The sequence below is a fragment of the Sarcophilus harrisii genome, chromosome 3 (assembly GCF_902635505.1).
Source record: "Sarcophilus harrisii chromosome 3, mSarHar1.11, whole genome shotgun sequence".
NCBI lineage: Eukaryota > Metazoa > Chordata > Mammalia > Dasyuromorphia > Dasyuridae > Sarcophilus > Sarcophilus harrisii.
Genome location: NC_045428.1, coordinates 236,724,922 through 236,742,767, shown reverse-complemented (window position 1 = coordinate 236,742,767; position 17,846 = coordinate 236,724,922). Strand labels below are relative to the sequence as shown.

General features: G+C 33.5%; 1 protein-coding gene across 3 annotated transcripts in view; it reads right to left on the bottom strand.

The window, feature by feature from the left end:
• Nucleotides 1-17,846, bottom strand: part of HLCS (holocarboxylase synthetase) — a 101,274-nt gene that overhangs the window by 70,470 nt on the left and 12,958 nt on the right. For all 3 annotated transcript variants that reach the window (XM_003763395.3, XM_031959235.1, XM_031959236.1), the window contains 3 exons: nt 15,545-15,707; nt 13,126-14,042; nt 12,071-12,250 (listed from right to left, as the gene is read on the bottom strand). In XM_003763395.3, the coding sequence (XP_003763443.1) occupies nt 12,071-12,250; nt 13,126-14,042; nt 15,545-15,596 (1,149 nt within the window). In that variant the 5' untranslated portion in view covers nt 15,597-15,707. The remainder of the gene's footprint in view (nt 1-12,070; nt 12,251-13,125; nt 14,043-15,544; nt 15,708-17,846) is intronic.

Sequence of the window (17,846 nt, the reverse complement as noted above, 5' to 3'; positions counted from 1 at the left end):
CAGAATAGACCCAGATTGTCTTCAAATTCAGGACTCCATGAAATGCATCTCCTTTGGAGAAAAGCTTTTAAAGCTCCCATTAGTGATAATGGTAATTTTTATATGGTATTTTTAAGCTTACGAAGCTTAAATGTCATTTCATTTGATCTTGACAAAATTGTTATAGAGAGGGACTATTTTTATTCCCAATTTACTTGCTCAGGATCACACTTGCACAGGATCTCACAAATAAGAGGCAGGATTTCTTCTGTGGTAGAGGAAGAAAGACTGAATGACTGAGGTTTGAGTTCCTGAGCATATCAAATGATTTAGCAATGCATGCCAAATGCATAACAAATTGGGACCAATGACCTTCTTCAGCTTTGGCACTGGGCCCTAAATACAGAAAAATTTTTATGAATAAATCAAATAAGGTCAATTGGTTAAAAGAAACAAAATTAAGTTATCTGATTTCTACTCAGAGAAAAAATGAAAGACTATCCAAAGTAGAGAGAGAATTCCCAGAAAGTATCTGTATTCAATCAAAGGAACAATAACTGAACAAACTGAGCAGTATGGGGCTAGACCCAAAACTGAGATAGCTCCAGAACTGAGTCACAAGATAGAATCAGTATGGTTCACTTAATTCCTACTACCACTTGCTGTTCTCATTCTCTCACTTCCTGATACTCTAATTATTTTATCACCTATCAGCCCTTACTGAGTCAAATTCCTTTTTTATAGCAAAAAAAATCATTACATGATTTGTAGTGTTTGTATCATTTCTTATATTGCTATTATATATTTCTTCCATTGCTCCTTTTACTTAGACATAGCGTGCCAAAAGGTTGAATTGACTGTACACTTCTCTGTACTAAGTAAGTTACACAGGCATATCAGATAGGCCATTTTTTGCTGGCTTGTTTCCTAGCAACCTCTAGTGGTTCATATAAATATAGCATGTAGGAGAGAAGGAACAAAGTTTCATCAATGGCTATGTTAGCATTATCAAAATAATGATCTCTAACCACATAGCTAGATGTAACCATCCATTCTGGCAGTAGTAATATTTCTAAAATGTTTCTGTGTACATAACTTTATATTAAAATCCCACAGATCAAGGATAAATGAGCTATTCAATTTATAGAGTGAATATAGAAAGAACCACAATGGCTAATAAGGAAGTCTAAAACTTGGATTGGGAAACAGGAATGCATAAGTTCTAGGTACAGTTAAAAGTTAGAACCAAATGAAAAGAAAACACTAACTTTGAAACCAATTTTGAATACTAACAGTATTCAAAACCTGACTCTGAAAATGTCAATCCCCAAATGAAGTGACAGATCCTGTCTGGAGAAACATTTAAAACCATTCAAAACCATAGGGACATTTTGGCCAAAAGTAAAAGCAGATTTTTTTTTAATCTTTAATCAAAGATTCACCTGCTCCCCATGTCTCTTTAAAACCATATTATCAAAACTAAGCCTTATAAAAACTTTCCTTTTTATGCTTTTTATTTATTTTTTAATTCAGTATTCATTATTTTATTCAGTAACTTTCTAAGAGCAAGAAAAACTAATGAGGAAGCAGTTATTATTAAAATTCTACTATACCCTTCAAACTGGGAATATAAGGCAAAATGAAAGTCCTTGACCCCTGGCAGCTTACATTCTAACTGAAGAACATGAAGAATACAATTCAAAGTCGCAAGGTAGTTCTGGGAAGGAATGCACTAGCAGAAGAGAGGAAGGGAGAACAGAAAAGTATTCATGAAGAAAGTGGAAACTGCGCTAAGTGAATAGTTGGGAGAGACTTGAAAAGGTGACAGATGATGAAAGTCTACACTAAGATACCGTTTGTGTGAGTGGAGAAGTCAATACATGTGATATGGGGCCAATTGGATTGGGTGGGTGTTAAGGATGATTAGCCAGGCTGCTTGTAACTTGTTTGGTGACTGAAGAATGCTCCCTTCCTATTGAAGGTTAATGAAAAAGTACTAAGAGGTCATTCTCTATCTAATAAGGAAAGCAAAATGAAAGAAAATGATCCAATACTTAATGGAGCAATGAGTCCACAGAGAACTTCAAGGAATTTGAGAACAGGAATAGACCACATGATATTTGACTAGTTTAAAAGATAAATTAGAATTTCAGTACAGAATTTGTCCTCAGAAGAAGCTTCACCAAAAATAAAAACAATAAAAAACAAGAGACTGGAAATGCAAATACACAGAAGTAAAAGTCAGCCAACTTACTTTTACAGCCTCCCCCCAAAAAATGAAGAAAATATCCTCAATAGAATTTTAGAAAAGATAAAACGTGGTGATTAACAAGAATAAAAATTTCTCCACTTTGCATCACAGTACCTTTCCCTGCCTCTAGCCTGGATCCTGGCTTTCTCAGAAACTATTCAGGAATCATTCCCCAAAACTATAGTAACCAAGGAGAAAATCCACAAATTATCAGAGCCCCTCTTATCTTCTGACTTTGACCTTGGCTGCTTCATTCTCTGTGCTCAGATAAGTCCATTCCCAAGTAAGATTAGATCTTACTACCTATCCTGATCCTGTGTTTCATTGTCATCTAATCTAGATATAATCTCTGGGCCTTGCCATTTACCTACTGCTGAACACTTGGATTACTGAAACCTTCCATATACCCTGTAGATGAATATTATTGTATGTGTTGTTTTGCCTAATTAAAATGTCAGCTCCATGAAAGCAATGTTTATCTTGACTTTTCTTTTTGCATCCCAAACCCTTAGCATATTGTAAGCACTAATCAATAAGTTTGTACGCTAAAATACAAAGAACTGAATAAACATGTATAGAAAACAGGGTATCAATTACAATTTCTCAATTATGAAAACAGAAATCATCTATGTGAAAATAACTTATACCTAAGCTCATTTTCATGGGAAATCTAATTTCCAAAATAAAAGAGGTACAAAGTAATAAAACTAAAAATCATCCTATCCCAAAGAGGAAAAGACATATTAAGCTATTATATTAAAGGAGCGATCTATTACAGTCCATTTGTTCCCTATTATTTTTTCACTTGCATTTGTTTTTATAGTTCTCTTAAGTATATCCGTCAAGGGGAAATGAGAAAATGTAACACTCAAAAAAGAAAAATTACAGGATGTGAAAAAAATTTGAATGAATTTCCTTTAAGATCTGTGATCTCTAGATACAGATATTTTATTATATTTAAGGGTGGGGAAAAGTCTCCAATTACAAGTTCATTTCATTAAGTTAATACCAAAAATTATTCCACCTTTTAGAAAAATCATTGAATTTGAAGGAAAAACAATGATAAAAATAGGTCTGTATTTAAAAAAAAAAAAAAAACAAATCACCCCCAAATCCAAGGGTCATATAAAACAGTTTTAAGTTTAAGAAACCGTTGAAAACATCTAGGTTCATACATACACGAAGTAAATAATTTTTTAAAAAGAAAAGATCCAGAGAACAAAAACATTTGTACAATACACACACAAACACACACACACACACACTCTCTCACTCACACACTCTCTCTCTCTCTCTCTCATCTCACATCACATCACGTCACATCACGTCACATCTCATATCACATAAATACTCTTAATGAATTAAAACATAGTCACCAAAGAGGTACAAAGAGATCTATTATCACTAAAATTGTCCCTTTTTTCCCGTGAAAAAGGAATTTATCCAGACTTCCTAGTCACTTGACCACGAGTAGGGCTAAATTTGATCTGCTCTCTGTCTTGCACTAAGAACTAAAATTGCACTATGACAAAAACCCAAACAATGTAATGGTCAACAGAGAGGCTAATTTTTTATTCTATCATGTAATCTCTAGAAATCCACTCCCCCAAGTCCACTATAAAGGCAGTGGTATCCAAACAAGCAAACTAATCTCTCTCCTCAGAATGTGTGGGAAAACTATCCTGGCTGGCACAGCACTTAATACTTCATTAGAAACCTGAGAAATATCCCAGAATTGAGATATGATGCTTGTATGTCATTATAGGGCACTCCATTAAGTCCAAGGGGAAAATCAAGTTCTGTTTTTACAGAAATAACTTTCTGTTAAAAAAAAAAAAAAAAAAAAGAGGTAGAGAATAAGGAGGTGTGGAATGTAAAATGTCAAGTGCCAAGGTTGAGAGGATAAGAAGGCTTTGAAATCCAGTCCTCCCAAAGACCATCATGAAGGTAGAGGGAAACAGAAAAGGAACAATAGTAGAAAATGAGAATAAAGGAATGAAATTACCAAAAGGAAGAACTGTAGATTGAGCATCACACATAAAGAGAAAAGATATTACTAAGAAGAATATGGTCTCTAGATCAATTAAAAAACACCAGGCATCTATGAATAAATATTGAAGGTCAAAAGAAAAGGCTATGAGTTATCAAAGGATCACAAAACTACACGTGGGTTTCAGTGTTTCTGGAGAAAAATTATGAAAGTGCCAAATAATAGAATAGGTATAAGGTGGCACAGTAGATAGCCTTTTCAGGGGGCAGGAAAATAATCAGAAGACTAAAATCTAGAATTTACCTGCTACCTGATTTCAAACTCCCAAATTTCTGAGAACAAAGCAAGCAAGCAGAACTCCAACCATTGGCATGAAGGAAAGAAAAAATGCTCTTAAGGTACATTATAAGTTACAGACTTGGTACCAAAGAACAATTTGAAAAAATAAAAAAGACCACCTCTTTCACAAACACATGACTGTAAATGACGGGCATAAATAATTAATACTTCTGAGGCATCTCCAACAAAGTGGTAGGCAACAAGGAACACAGAAAAGAATAAAAAAAAATAGTCATAGTCACACTGAACAAGTAATGTATTTCAGCCTCTGTATCCTCTACTGCAAAAATGAATAATTCCATTTTCACTATTAACATCACAATTCTATTTTATTCTAATTTATCTTTTTAAAAAATCACAGAAATCTTTCTAAGGAAAAGTAATTTTTAAGCTTTTTGAAGCATGAATGAGTTGCCAGTTTTTCAAGATTAAAAAGATGAAAATTACAAGACAAAAAGAGGAACACACATCTATATAACTTGGAAGTAACTTGGAGAATAGTAACCAGGGAAGGGTCAGTGAAAAGGGAGAAAGATAAGTTTTATTTTAGACATTTTTACTTTTGGAACGTAAACATAAATCCCTGTCCTGAAAGAAGCTTACATTCCAAAGGAGAGAAATATTTAAGAAGGGGAAAAAATGTTATCCAAAGTAGAAAATGGTGAAAAAAGTCTAGAAAGTAATTCACACTTCTAACCCAAGCACTTCTCTTTTAATGAAGGTTCGAAGGAAGGGACTACAAAAGCAGAATGTTTTTCTCTCATTTTTTTTCCAGGATGAGGTGGTTACTGGGTCATAGGAGAATCTGCAAGGAATAAAGATTTTATATTTGAATAACAGGGGAAGGAAGCCTGCAAAAAAAATTAGCATATAGATACATAGACAGGCACACAAGTGTCCATCTGTCCAAATATGTGTGTATATATGTGTATACGTACATATATATGTATATCATATGTGTGTGTGTATATATATATATACACACACACACACATACACACACACACACACACACACACACACACAAAAACTGTATTAAACACTGTTTAGGGTGTCAGCCAAAACAATTTTGCGAAATTCTGTATATCACACTTATACACATTACCTATATACAGCTGTAAGAAAGAAAAGCAGTAGTTTGAATGATTAAAAATAAATGTAGTAGGCATATAATGTAGTTGACATTCCTATATCAAAACTCAAATCATACCAAGAACATTATAAATATGAGAAAGTTAAAATGAAAGTAAAATGAAAGTAAAGTCTTAAGACATAATGGTTGACTTGGTGATACAACAATTTGAGAATTTTCCCCAATTTGTAAAAGAATTTTTTTTACAGATTTATCTCCTACATATTAATCAGTATGAAAAATAGAAAGGGGTATTTCAAAAAGGAAATATGTATCTATTTTATCTCATTATATATTATATAATTATTATATACATCCATCTTGTTATATATATATATGTTATATGTAATCTATTTTATCTTGACCATCATTGGGAATATATTCCACATGGTGATCCAGTATGTTGTACATACTAATACTAATATTTTAAGCATTTTAAAACATTATTCTGAGGAAGGATTCATGAGCTTGATCAAATGGCTAAAGACATAATTAAAAAAAAAAAAAAAGGTTAAGAAGCCATGTATTAAATGATTTAGCTAAAGAGATAAAGAGAAGAGAAAAATCCCTCCATTAAAATTATCTAGAAAAAGCTGGGTACTCTAGAAGTCATTAAGGAAATTATTAAATATCAAGTAGCAAAATAAATATTTGTTAAAAAAAATCTATTCCATTTCCTTAAGTATAAGCTTTCAAAGTTAAAAAAAAAAAAAGCATAAAATGTATTTTATCATTTTAACCCAGTTTGTTTAATAACACTGTTGCTATTTCTTGTTATGAAGTTACATCTGTGATCCTTGGGAAGTAACATGAGAACATCTCACAAGATTCCAACCAATGCCAAACTTGCTTTTAATTCTCAGTATTCTTAATTAGCTACAGACCAAAAGATTGAACTTTATATTTAGAAAAATTTCATGCCATAGTTTAATAGACTGCATATTCCAATTGTTACAATTATTCAGGAAGATCAAATTTTGGTACATAGGCACCTAAAAGAGCATAAAGAAATCTTGCAAAAAATGTAGAATGGAAAAGTTAATCCTCTTGTGCTTCTGGCATGACAGAAGGGGACAGGAGAGCAGACACTGACAGCTGACACTCTGAAGGGAGAGAGGGAGGTATGATGACAGCATCTGGCTCCATTGCCATCTTTGGCAAGTTCACCATAGAGTGCCATTCCCTGACCTAAATCTACCCAGAGTTTGTGGTCCACCCTTATAAAAAATCTTCATGTTTATGAAATCTGCCTTTTCCAAAAAAAAGAAAGAAAAGAAACAAAAAGGAAGTGAAAGGTAACAAGTAAGAACATTAGAAGACTTGGATTCTGGGTCCTACAATATCACTTCTGCAGTCACTTGTTTGAGCATTTCTTTCTTCCTCTGTAAGATAATTACTATCTAAAGTCATCAAAGTGAATAAAGTATCTAATAACTGAATCACAGCCCAATTTTCAGTCATGTCCAACTCTGTGAACCTATTTTGGGGTTTCCTTGGCAAAGATACTGCCATTTTCTTGAGTCAGATAGCTACTAAATGTCTGAGACCAGACTTGAACTCAGTCAAATCCATGTCCAACACTCTACCCACTGTACCACCCTACAGCGCAATTACTTGTTTTAACTGAACTATAATTACCTTTAGTACTGTCTTCTATATACCCCCCAAAATGATGTATAGACCCTATAATGTAAAATATACATAAACACAACACACACATACACACCACAGAGAGAAAAGAGAAAAGAATACAACATTAGGCTCCTGCTGTTCTACAAATCTGCAACCATCATGGAATGATGGCATGCTTATATGTGGCATCTTCTCCAAAAATGGCTTCCTTTTTGTCTGTGGCATGTTAGATTTTCCCTCCTATTCTAGGTTTCCAGGATGGTGAGAGAGTATTATCTGCTATATCTACTTTTAGGATCTTTAAGCACAATAATCCATTGAGGGTAATGGTAATAAGACTAGTTTACTCCATAATGGATAATAAAGGGAGCTTATGAATAGTCTTATCCGTGATGCCATCTGCTTTGAGTCATATAGGTCTAGATGAACACATCTAGGCAATTAAGCAAAAAAAGAAACAGAAGGAAATTGTCTCAACTGAGTTTGAGGGTAAAAGCAAAAGCAAGAAACAATACGATGTTAATTGTTCATTGACATCTTAATTGTTAATTGTTCATCCACAATCTTCATCTTTTTAAGTCATTTGACCATAGCCAAAGAATAGCCATGGACTGTTCTGAGACCTCCCCATAGAGGTGCTTATGGTTTGTTTTTTCTTGCAATTCTAACTCTGCTCCATTGGGGAGCAAAGTCTAAATCAATGAGCAAAATCAAGCAAATAAAAACAAATAGGAAATGTGATGTTTTGAGAACTAAAAGCATTCTATTTTGACTTGGTGAAAATTATATGGACAAAAAGCACAATGAGAAAGACCAGAAGCAATTCTCAGCTTTATTTAGAAGTCTTTTTTGTGCCCTATTATATATGTAGAAATGCTTTTTAGTTTTGACATTTAAATTATTTCCCTGTTTAAAGTGCAGTGAATAGAAATTGAACTATGTTGTCTTTTCTTAGCTATTCTTTCTACTTTCAGTTCCAAAAAACATTGTTAGCAGTCAATTTAACTCACTTAGGACACCTTGTGGCAAAAGACTATTATGATTCTCAGCAGCAGCAAGGTTATCCACTCTTTTTAATGTAAAATGACAGCTAACAACAATCTTGACATTTTATATTCCACACCTTATTCTCAGCACTTTATGAATAGGTTTATGAATTGTTTTTCTCAAAACAATCCTATGAAATAATAATGAAAATAAAATCATATTTAGGCAGTACCTTCTCAAAGCAATCCTATAAAATACCCTATTTCAAAGATAAGTAAATTGAGGTTCATAAAGGACAGGTCATAACTAATAAATATCAGAAGACTTAAAACATCTAATATAATCATATATGTATAACATATAAAAGATGTAGCATTCTATGAGGCAAAAGATCAGATTATAGCAGCAAAACAAGTGATATATAAAAACCAATCCAAAAATCACTTGGCCTTTTTATATGAAGAGATAATTATCACTGTGTGGGACTCTACTTACTATATCTTAGCCTTGTAAATTGCTCAATGTCTCTGAGAGGATGTAGCAAAAGGAAACAGAAGCAGATAGCATTTATATAGCACTAAGTATGATCTATACAACTACAATTGAGTGCCTTGCCCTCACAAATTTTACCCAAATTTTACACAAAATTTTACACAAAATATCTGAGGCTAACTATACTGGATCGGCAAGATGCAAATTTTGATGCTTCCTGAATTGATATCACTCTTTTTAGCAAAAACTAGCAATCTTCACATGATAACAGAAAAAAGCAAAATTGCAACATTCTGAAAGACAAAAGATTTTACATTTATCTTTTATGGCTGCTTAGAGCAAAAATACCCTTTATAATTAACACAAATTAACTAGAACTTTTCAATATGCCCTGTCCTCCAAAACAGAAAAATATCAGAATAGCCAATATAGCACAGTAGATGTAGCACTCTGTACCATAATTAAAGTTTTACTAATTTGCCCACATATCTACTTCTTGGCAAGGTACGTTCTCTGCACAATTGAAATTTTAAGTATGAACACAAGTAAGAAATCTTCTAGTCCAGATGTTAAAAGTGTGGTTACAGCCCAGCTCCACCTCCTCTGTGCACATCTCATATGTCACAGACATTTCATCAAGAATTCAGAAGAATTCTTACTTTTTACTTCTCTTTCCGCCCCATTCCAATTCTTTATGGCATACTGAAACTACTGATGAGGTGTAAGAAGAAAACTTATATACAAAATAGATAGTTGTCAGGAAGTAGGACAAAGAGCCATCAATGGAACCAAGAAAACTGGGATTCCTATCCAGCTTCTGATATGTGCATCTTTGAGCAAGTTCTGGTACTCCTGGTAACTTAATTTAAGATAATAAATCTTAAACCAATGGAAGAAATTTATCTAACAGGAGTTCCTTATTCAGAAGAAAAGTTCTCAAAGTGATAATAAAAAAATCCTATTATTTTAATCTGACTCTGCTTTGGCTAAGGGCTTAGTGAAAAGAATGTTATTTAATCTGTTAGTCAACAAGACTTTAAGAGAACCTGTTCCAGGAATAAACACTAAAGGCAAAAATATGGTCTCTTACCTCAAGAAAAATTCTATGAACTAAGAAAACATGTAAATAATAATGTAAATACAAGATACAAGATACAAACAATGCAATGGAAAGCAATCTTAGATTACTAGCAGGGAAGAGCCCTGGGGAAGGCCTTCTGCAAAAGGCAAATTTAAGGAATGGGTTGATATTTTCTCCACATAGTCAAAAAAGCTGAAGGAGATCCAAGGGAAAAACAAAGTCACAATATCCATTCCAAACATATTTAAATATTTATGCATTGTTTATAATAGCCAATTATTGTCAGTTGGAAAAGTTAATAACAAGCTAGATTCCAAAAAAAAGGAGTAAATGTATTCCCCCAGTCTAAATTACCAGTATTGGTTTTATATTAAAACTGATTTTTAACGGATAGCTTTCTTGTTGAACTGAACTATATACTAAAAGTCATTTAGTTCAACTTCCTCAATTTTCAGATGAAGAAACTGAGGCAAAGAGAAACTAAGTGACTAGCCAAAGATCATACAATTAAGAAGTATGTGGCAGGATTTGAATCTACTGATTCTGTTTTGTTTTGTTTTATGTACCATAATGCCATCTCCATGAAATGTGTAAAGTTGCCAAGTTTTTTTTAACAGCTTTTTAAAATATTTCATTTTTCCCTATTAAAACAAATTTTTGTTCTAAATTTTGATTTAAAAGGAAGACACTAGGAGAAAGATTCTCCCAAGAAGATGAGTCTTGAAGGAAGCCAGTATGACTACGAGCATTTCAGGCATGGAAGGACAGAAAGGACAAAGAGTCGAGAAATGCAGTGTAGAGTAAAGACACAGATGTTGCTGAAGTACATGGAAAAGAATGAAGTGAAAGAAAACTAAAAAAATAGGAAAATGCCTCATCAAGAAGGGCTTTGAATTTTCATATTTGATCCTGGAATCAAGTCACTGAAATTTATTGAGCACTGGGATGACACTGGTCAGCCTTTTACTTAGGCAGAGTGGAAGTGGAAGACAAGATGGAGGAGACAGAAGAGAGACAAGAACAACCAAAAGGCTATTGCAGAGGTCTAGGCCTGAGGTGAAAAAGAGCCTGTAACCTGGTGGCTATGAGTGGAGAGAAAAGATACACAGAAGAAATGTTGATAACAGTGTGGATGTATAGAGAACTGTCTGAGGCAACAAGAGGAAAGTGGCCCATTTATGGTCACAAAACAAGCCTTTACAAAGACAAATGAATAAGGCATTTAGAACAAACAACTGTTAGATTAAACAAAAACCTCAATCCCACTTAGTGACCTCATTTGGAGTTTTCTTAGCAAAGAAAAATTTCCCTCTCCAATTTTTTTACATACAAGGAAATTGAAGCAAACATAGTTAAGTAAATGGCCCAGTTTCACACCAATACTATCAAGGCCATACTTCAACTCATGTGCTCCCGATTCCAGCCACAGAACTCTTGTGTAACCTAGCTGCCCATATCAGATTTCTACAAATCCACAATTAGGTGTCATGTTTAGTTTGACTAGTACATAATTACACCAAAGTATCATAGACTCAACCAAAGATTTATATATCCAATTACATTTAAATTTGGAAAAGTAGAACAGACATATTCCTGGTAAAGTTCTCATCCCATCCCATTGTGGTATGAAAACAGAACATCTGGCTTACTGGCCAGTAGGTGGCAGACTTTAGAAGAATGAAATAATCAAAAGTTTGATTTAGAGAAACAGGATCAAAATAAAGTCAAAATACAAAAGTATTTGTATTTTTTAAAAAAGTATACAAAATTTTTTCCCCAAGTTTAACATGTTTGTGATCAAAGGATATACCAAAGTCTCAAGAATCATTTGACATTAGATTTTCTATGTATCAGGTAAAAAAAAAAAGTAGAAATATAATCCCTTCTCATAAAATTCATATTTATATATACACATTAACACAAATATGCATGTATACATACCCACACACATAAACACATGTTTATCATATGTGTATATATGCGTGTGTACATGTGTATACATATATATACACGCATACATAAAATTACTTTAAAGATGAAATCCAGGTGAAATGTGACAACACACACATACACATAAGTATATATACATAAAGAAGAAAAAATAAAACATTTAAAGAGAAACATTAAATAATTAAAGAGAATAAAGCATCAATTTCCCATTGAACTTACTAAATTAAGCTCACTTACCTCATCAGCTGTGAGCAAATAAAGAGGAGTCAGGGGAGGAATTTTCTTTAATTCACAACTTAAGCCAAGGACCGTCAGGATCTCTTTAAGGACTTCAAATCTCATGAAATTGCTTGATTTCAATAAATTAAAGGCATCTTGAGTTTCTATTAAAGTGTTGGGAGACATTTCCAAGTGCACCTAAAGAAAAAAAGAATTAGGATGCCTATGTATGCTACAGTTATGTTACACCAAGACCAAAAAAAAAAAAAAAAAAAAAAAAGCTTATGAATAATGCAAAAATTTAGAATCTGAGACACTTAAATCAATAGTGAACGATAACTTATCATAACAGGTTTGTTGGTAGTAGGGTTGGTGACTAGAGGGAGAGAAAGAAAATGAAATAGTGGTATAGAGAGCTCAAGGATGCTATCTCTCCAGAAAGAGAATTAAAAGCCACTTCACAATTGCTTTCCCAAAGTCAGTTACATTTGAAGTTCATAAAGCTCTGAGCTAGACAGCTGCTATCATTCCTGTATTTTGAAATAATCATGATGATGACAGCATGATGACGATTTACTTTAAAGATAGCATAATATCTTATTTAATCACCACTTGACAGATAAGCAAGAACAAAGTTACATGACTTGCAGGGTCACTCAGCTAAAAAATTCATTATGAAACGCCTCCAAATGAAGAAATGGTAGATACAGGAAAAGTAGCCCAAAACATATTTTCTCTTTTCAATTTGTTTTGTTTATTTATACATATTTATTTTCTTTCTATTGATTTCACAATAAGTAGAAGATGGAGACCATCTTCTACCAAAGAAAGAATGGATCATGTTCTCTGTGCTCTATTCTGTGTTAGCAATGTTTTCCATAGTAAAGCTTTCAGAAAGTTATTTTAAATACCTCCTTCATAGAAAGGATTTGGGTTTATATATATTACAATTACAAAAAGTCTAGAGAAAACCTAATAATCAACATGAACCAAGAAAAAAATCCTCAAAATGTAAATTTAACCTTTTTTTTAGGGCAAAAGCCACATTTCTCTATAAGTTCTGTTCTTAATACCTGACAAAGAATTGCTTCTCCTCCATTTGTTCCAAAAGGCAGATGAACAATCATCCTGTCTCTATCCAAGTTTTCTAAGTAACCCTTGAGCTTTCCAGGATGGCTAGGCAGCTCTCCAGTGCCTTCTTCAAACAGGATCCCACTCGTCACTACATTCAGTTTCATTTCACTGTCATCAGCCTTGGAAAAAACCAATGTCTGAATGCTCTTCTTTAGTTCCTCTTTGCTTTTCAGCTGTAGGCCACCAAATGTAAAGGAGGAAGACAGCCCCAAAACCTTCCCACCTTGGGACAGGTACACCATGAACTTTTGGTAAACTGCTTCAGAAATAGGCTCTTCTGTGGCAATGATCAACAACAAACAGTTATGTACCCATGGATCACTGAGCACATTCTTCTCCTTCAGGTGATAGATTATATAACAATCAGTGTCAAGACAATCCATCAGAATGGAATGGAGCTGCTGGAATCTTTGCTGTACTTTCTGACAGTCAGAGCCCACAAAGAGTAAAATATTCGGTGGCTTCCCAGGAATATTTTGTACAGTTTGGCAAGTGGTATCAACACTGCCTTCTTGGCTGCTGCTGAAATCATAAGGAAGATCTGGAATGTCTTCTGCAGATGCAAATCTTACTGATTCAATGGTGCTGCTTTCTAGTTCCAAACATTCATGGCAACTTGAAAGATGTAAATGATGGTATTCATCAAATTCAGCTCCTTTTTCTGATGCATTGGTGGGTTCTTCCTGACAAGCACTGCCTTTCTTCTGATTATACTCCTCATTTTGAACCTTTTGGTCATTCCTATCTATTAAAGGCTCTATCATTTCTGGTTTGATTTTAAATTCCTCCACTTCTGTGATCTTGGATACTGTCAATTGCTGTAGTTCTTTTAGCACCGAGTCCTGAAGATGTACAGCTAGAGCATAAAGAGAAAAGAATCGTATATTTTACTGACAAAATCCTTTTCAATACATCTCATAAATACCCGAAGTGAATCCCCCACATTATGCTAGCTTTAAAAAGCAAAACACAAAATTATAATCAATACTACATACAACCTTTATTCAAAAGCATAGGCTTTATAAAATTAGTAACATCAACAGTCAATGAATTTCAATTAAATTTGTGAAATTAATCCAAAAATCTATTTAAACTATATTACCAGAACTATAAACAAAGAAAAAAATAAGTTTTTCATGTTTGGTGGCTATTAGTTCATTTGATTCTAACTTAATAAATATATATATTAAATATAAGAAATGTTGTATGTCTGATCCATTTTTTTTTAATTGTTATTGAGAGGTAGACTACAGAGCCTCTTGAAATTCCTTTTAATTATGGATGTTTTGTAGAAATGGATAATTTTATTATTTGCTAGGCACCCTCAAAAATAAGCAAAGCAATTTACACAAACTCAAGGACTTGTTCAAAGACAGCAAATTATAAAGGAAGGAAAAAACTATGTTAAGTTTATTAAAGATTCTCTGCATTAATTTTCAGAATTTTGTTTCTAGAAAACATTGAAAGGAAATTTTTAAAAAGTAAAATCTGGGGCAGCTAGATAACACAGAGCACCAGCCCTGAAGTGGGCAAGTCACTTAACTCCAATTGCCTCAGCAAAAGAAAAAGTAAGCTTAGAAATACCAGCAACTACTATAAACTTATGAATTAAGTGGGAGATCAAAATTGGTTTTTAATTGGTTTTTCATTTTTAAAAAATGATTTTAAGTGAAAGTATTCTGAGAGAATATAAATAGCCTGGCTTCTGAATTTAAAGATAGCATCCTAGAAAGGACAACAATAAGGTATTCTATAAGCTTTTCAATTAAGCATAAAAAATATGGATCAATCCACAAGCTTTATTAAGCAATTACTATGTGCTAGGCACACTGAGAATAAAAAGAAAAAAGCAAAAATGCTACCCTTGAGAAACATTCTAAAAGGGAGAAAACATTCATGAATAAGTACATACAAGATTTATTCAGAGAAATTACAAGGTAAGACCTCCTGCAGGAAGAGGCACATGAATAGAGCTAAGTATCAAGAGGTGAAAGAACATGGTAAAAGTATACTATATCACTTAAATGTTTTTGGTTTTTTCATGCTTACAAGATTTTGAATATTAAAATATTTACTGAATATTTGAATCTTAATAACTAAACTAATAACTGCTATTTTTAAAAATATATCTTTCCTATTTTTTTTGTGAGGCATTTTGGGTTAAGAGACTTGCCTAGGGTCACATAGCTAGTAAAGTGTAGCCCCAGTAAAGTGGGCCCAGCTTTGAACTCAGGTCCTCCTGACTCCAGGGTCAATGCTCAGTCTACTGTGCTCTCTAGTTTCCCTTATCTTATTATTAACCTTATTATTCATATTAATCTTATTATTGCTAATATTAGCATTCATGAAGATACTTACAGACAATCTTTTGTGGCACCATTCCATTATCCATTTGGAGTCTGTTTTCCATGAATGCAATGCCCAACTTGCTGAAATTATCTATACTTGCTTCAGCAAATAGCTTATAAGGCTCACCAGGTCTGCAGGCTAATGGCAAACAACAGTCTGACCACTTTACAATCTAAAAGAAAAAAAAAAGAAAAAGGCAGAAGATTACATTAATGACTACATTAGTCATTTAAAAAAAAAATTCTATCATACCTATAAAGAAAATTTAAGCTCTGTAATAATCACATTAACAGAATCATTATTGTTTTAGCTTTCTCAAATGCAAAAATTCTAATAAAGAAGTTCTTGTTTCTATTTAAAATCACAGTTTACAAATAACAAGTGCAATCTTCTGACTCCAAATAAAGAAACCCAGAGATTCTAGAACTGAATAACTTTATTTATTCAGGCCTAACTCTATTATATACAAATTACCTTCTTCCTTACTCTTTTCTACCTCTGCTGTGTTACCCTAAAGTCACATTTCAGGAGTTTTTTACATTCTCAAGCAGAGAAAAACAGAATTTTAAATGCTAATTGTTTAGAGCTGAGGAAAAAAAAATTAAATAATATGATTATAAAATGATTAGAGTCTTGCAATTTTCATGTACTAAATGTAACTAAATATAGGACAAGCCTTACAACCCAGGAGGAGATTGTAGGCATGAACAGGAGTTTCAAGAGCTCTAGTAAGGTCTTCCTACCCAAATATTTTTTCAGTTCCTTTAGTGTCTAACAACTACTTCCTTGAGAATAATCAAAAGACTCCCTTCCCTACTCTTTTTTTTTTTGGGGGGGGGGGAGGAAGGGGGCAGGAAAGGAGAGGCAACTGGGGTTAAGTGACTTGCTTAGGAAGTACACTTATCTAGTGTACAGATCTGGTGCAGCCTCCTTTTTTTCCTTTTTATAGTCATGTCCCTTCCTTGTACTTATAAAAAATTTCATTTTCTTGGTTTTTTAGTTTTAGTTTATATTTTAACTTCCTCAGTTTCCTCATTTGTAAAATAATCTCCCAGAGATGTTGTGGAATTTTAAACTATTTGTAAAGTATTGCATTGACATTGGTGCCATTATTGATCTTGAAGGGAGCCAAAGTAGCATAATAAAGATGAGATTGAAGAAAGTGGGAGAAGGAAGGGAATTACATGGTCAGACTAATACTTGAGAAAGATCACTTTGGTAGCTTTGAATACAGAAAGGATTAGAGTAGAAAGACATTTCATTGAAGTAGGAAATCAGAAGGCTATTGCTACAGTCTAGGTGATACAAGTCTAATAAACTAGTGTTTAGCTGTGTGAATGAAAAAAAGAAATGTATGAGCTATGTAATAGCATACTAAAGAAATGAGTGAAAAGGCATGAAAACATACTTCTACTCTCCTCATCCCCAAAAGTCACAAAGAATATTGCAGACACAAAGAGAAATATGTATGGAAGATGCAAGCAATGTCAGAAAATTTTTGTGAATGAAGAAGGGTCCTGTAAAATTGTCAGGAATGCAAATGTCATTTTCATCACATAAAACTAACCTATTTTCAAGCCACTCTCCAATTGAAAAATGGTCAAAGGATATGGACAATTCTCAGATGAAGAAATTGAAACTATTTCTAGTCATATGAAAAGTTGCTCCAAGTCATTATTAATCAGAGAAATGCAAATTAAGACAAAGATACCACTACACACCTGTCATATTGGCCAAGATGACAGGAAAAAATAATGATGATTGTTGGAGGGGATGCAGGAAAACTGAGACATTGATGCATTGTTGGTGGAGTTGTGAACGAATCCAACCATTCTGGAGAGTAGTTTGGAACTATGCTCAAAAAGTTATCAAACTGTGCATACCCTTTGATCCAGCAGTGTTACTACTGGGATTATATCCCAAAGAGATTATAAAGAAGGGAAAGGGACCTGTATGTGCACGAATGTTTGTGGCAGCCCTTTTTGTAGTGGCTAGAAACTGGAAACTGAATGGATGTCCATCAGTTGGAGAATGGCTGAATAAATTGTGGTATATGAAAATTATGGAATATTACTGTTCTGTAAGAAATGACCAACAGGATGATTTCAGAAAGGCCTGGAGAGACTTACACGAACTGATGCTGAGTGAAATGAGCAGGACCAGGAGATCATTATATACTTCAACAACAATACTAGATGATGACCAGTTCTGATGGATCAGGCCATCCTCAGCAACGAGATCAACCAAATCATTTCTAATGGAGCAGTAATGAACTGAACTAGCTATGCCCAGAAAAAGAACTCTGGGAGAT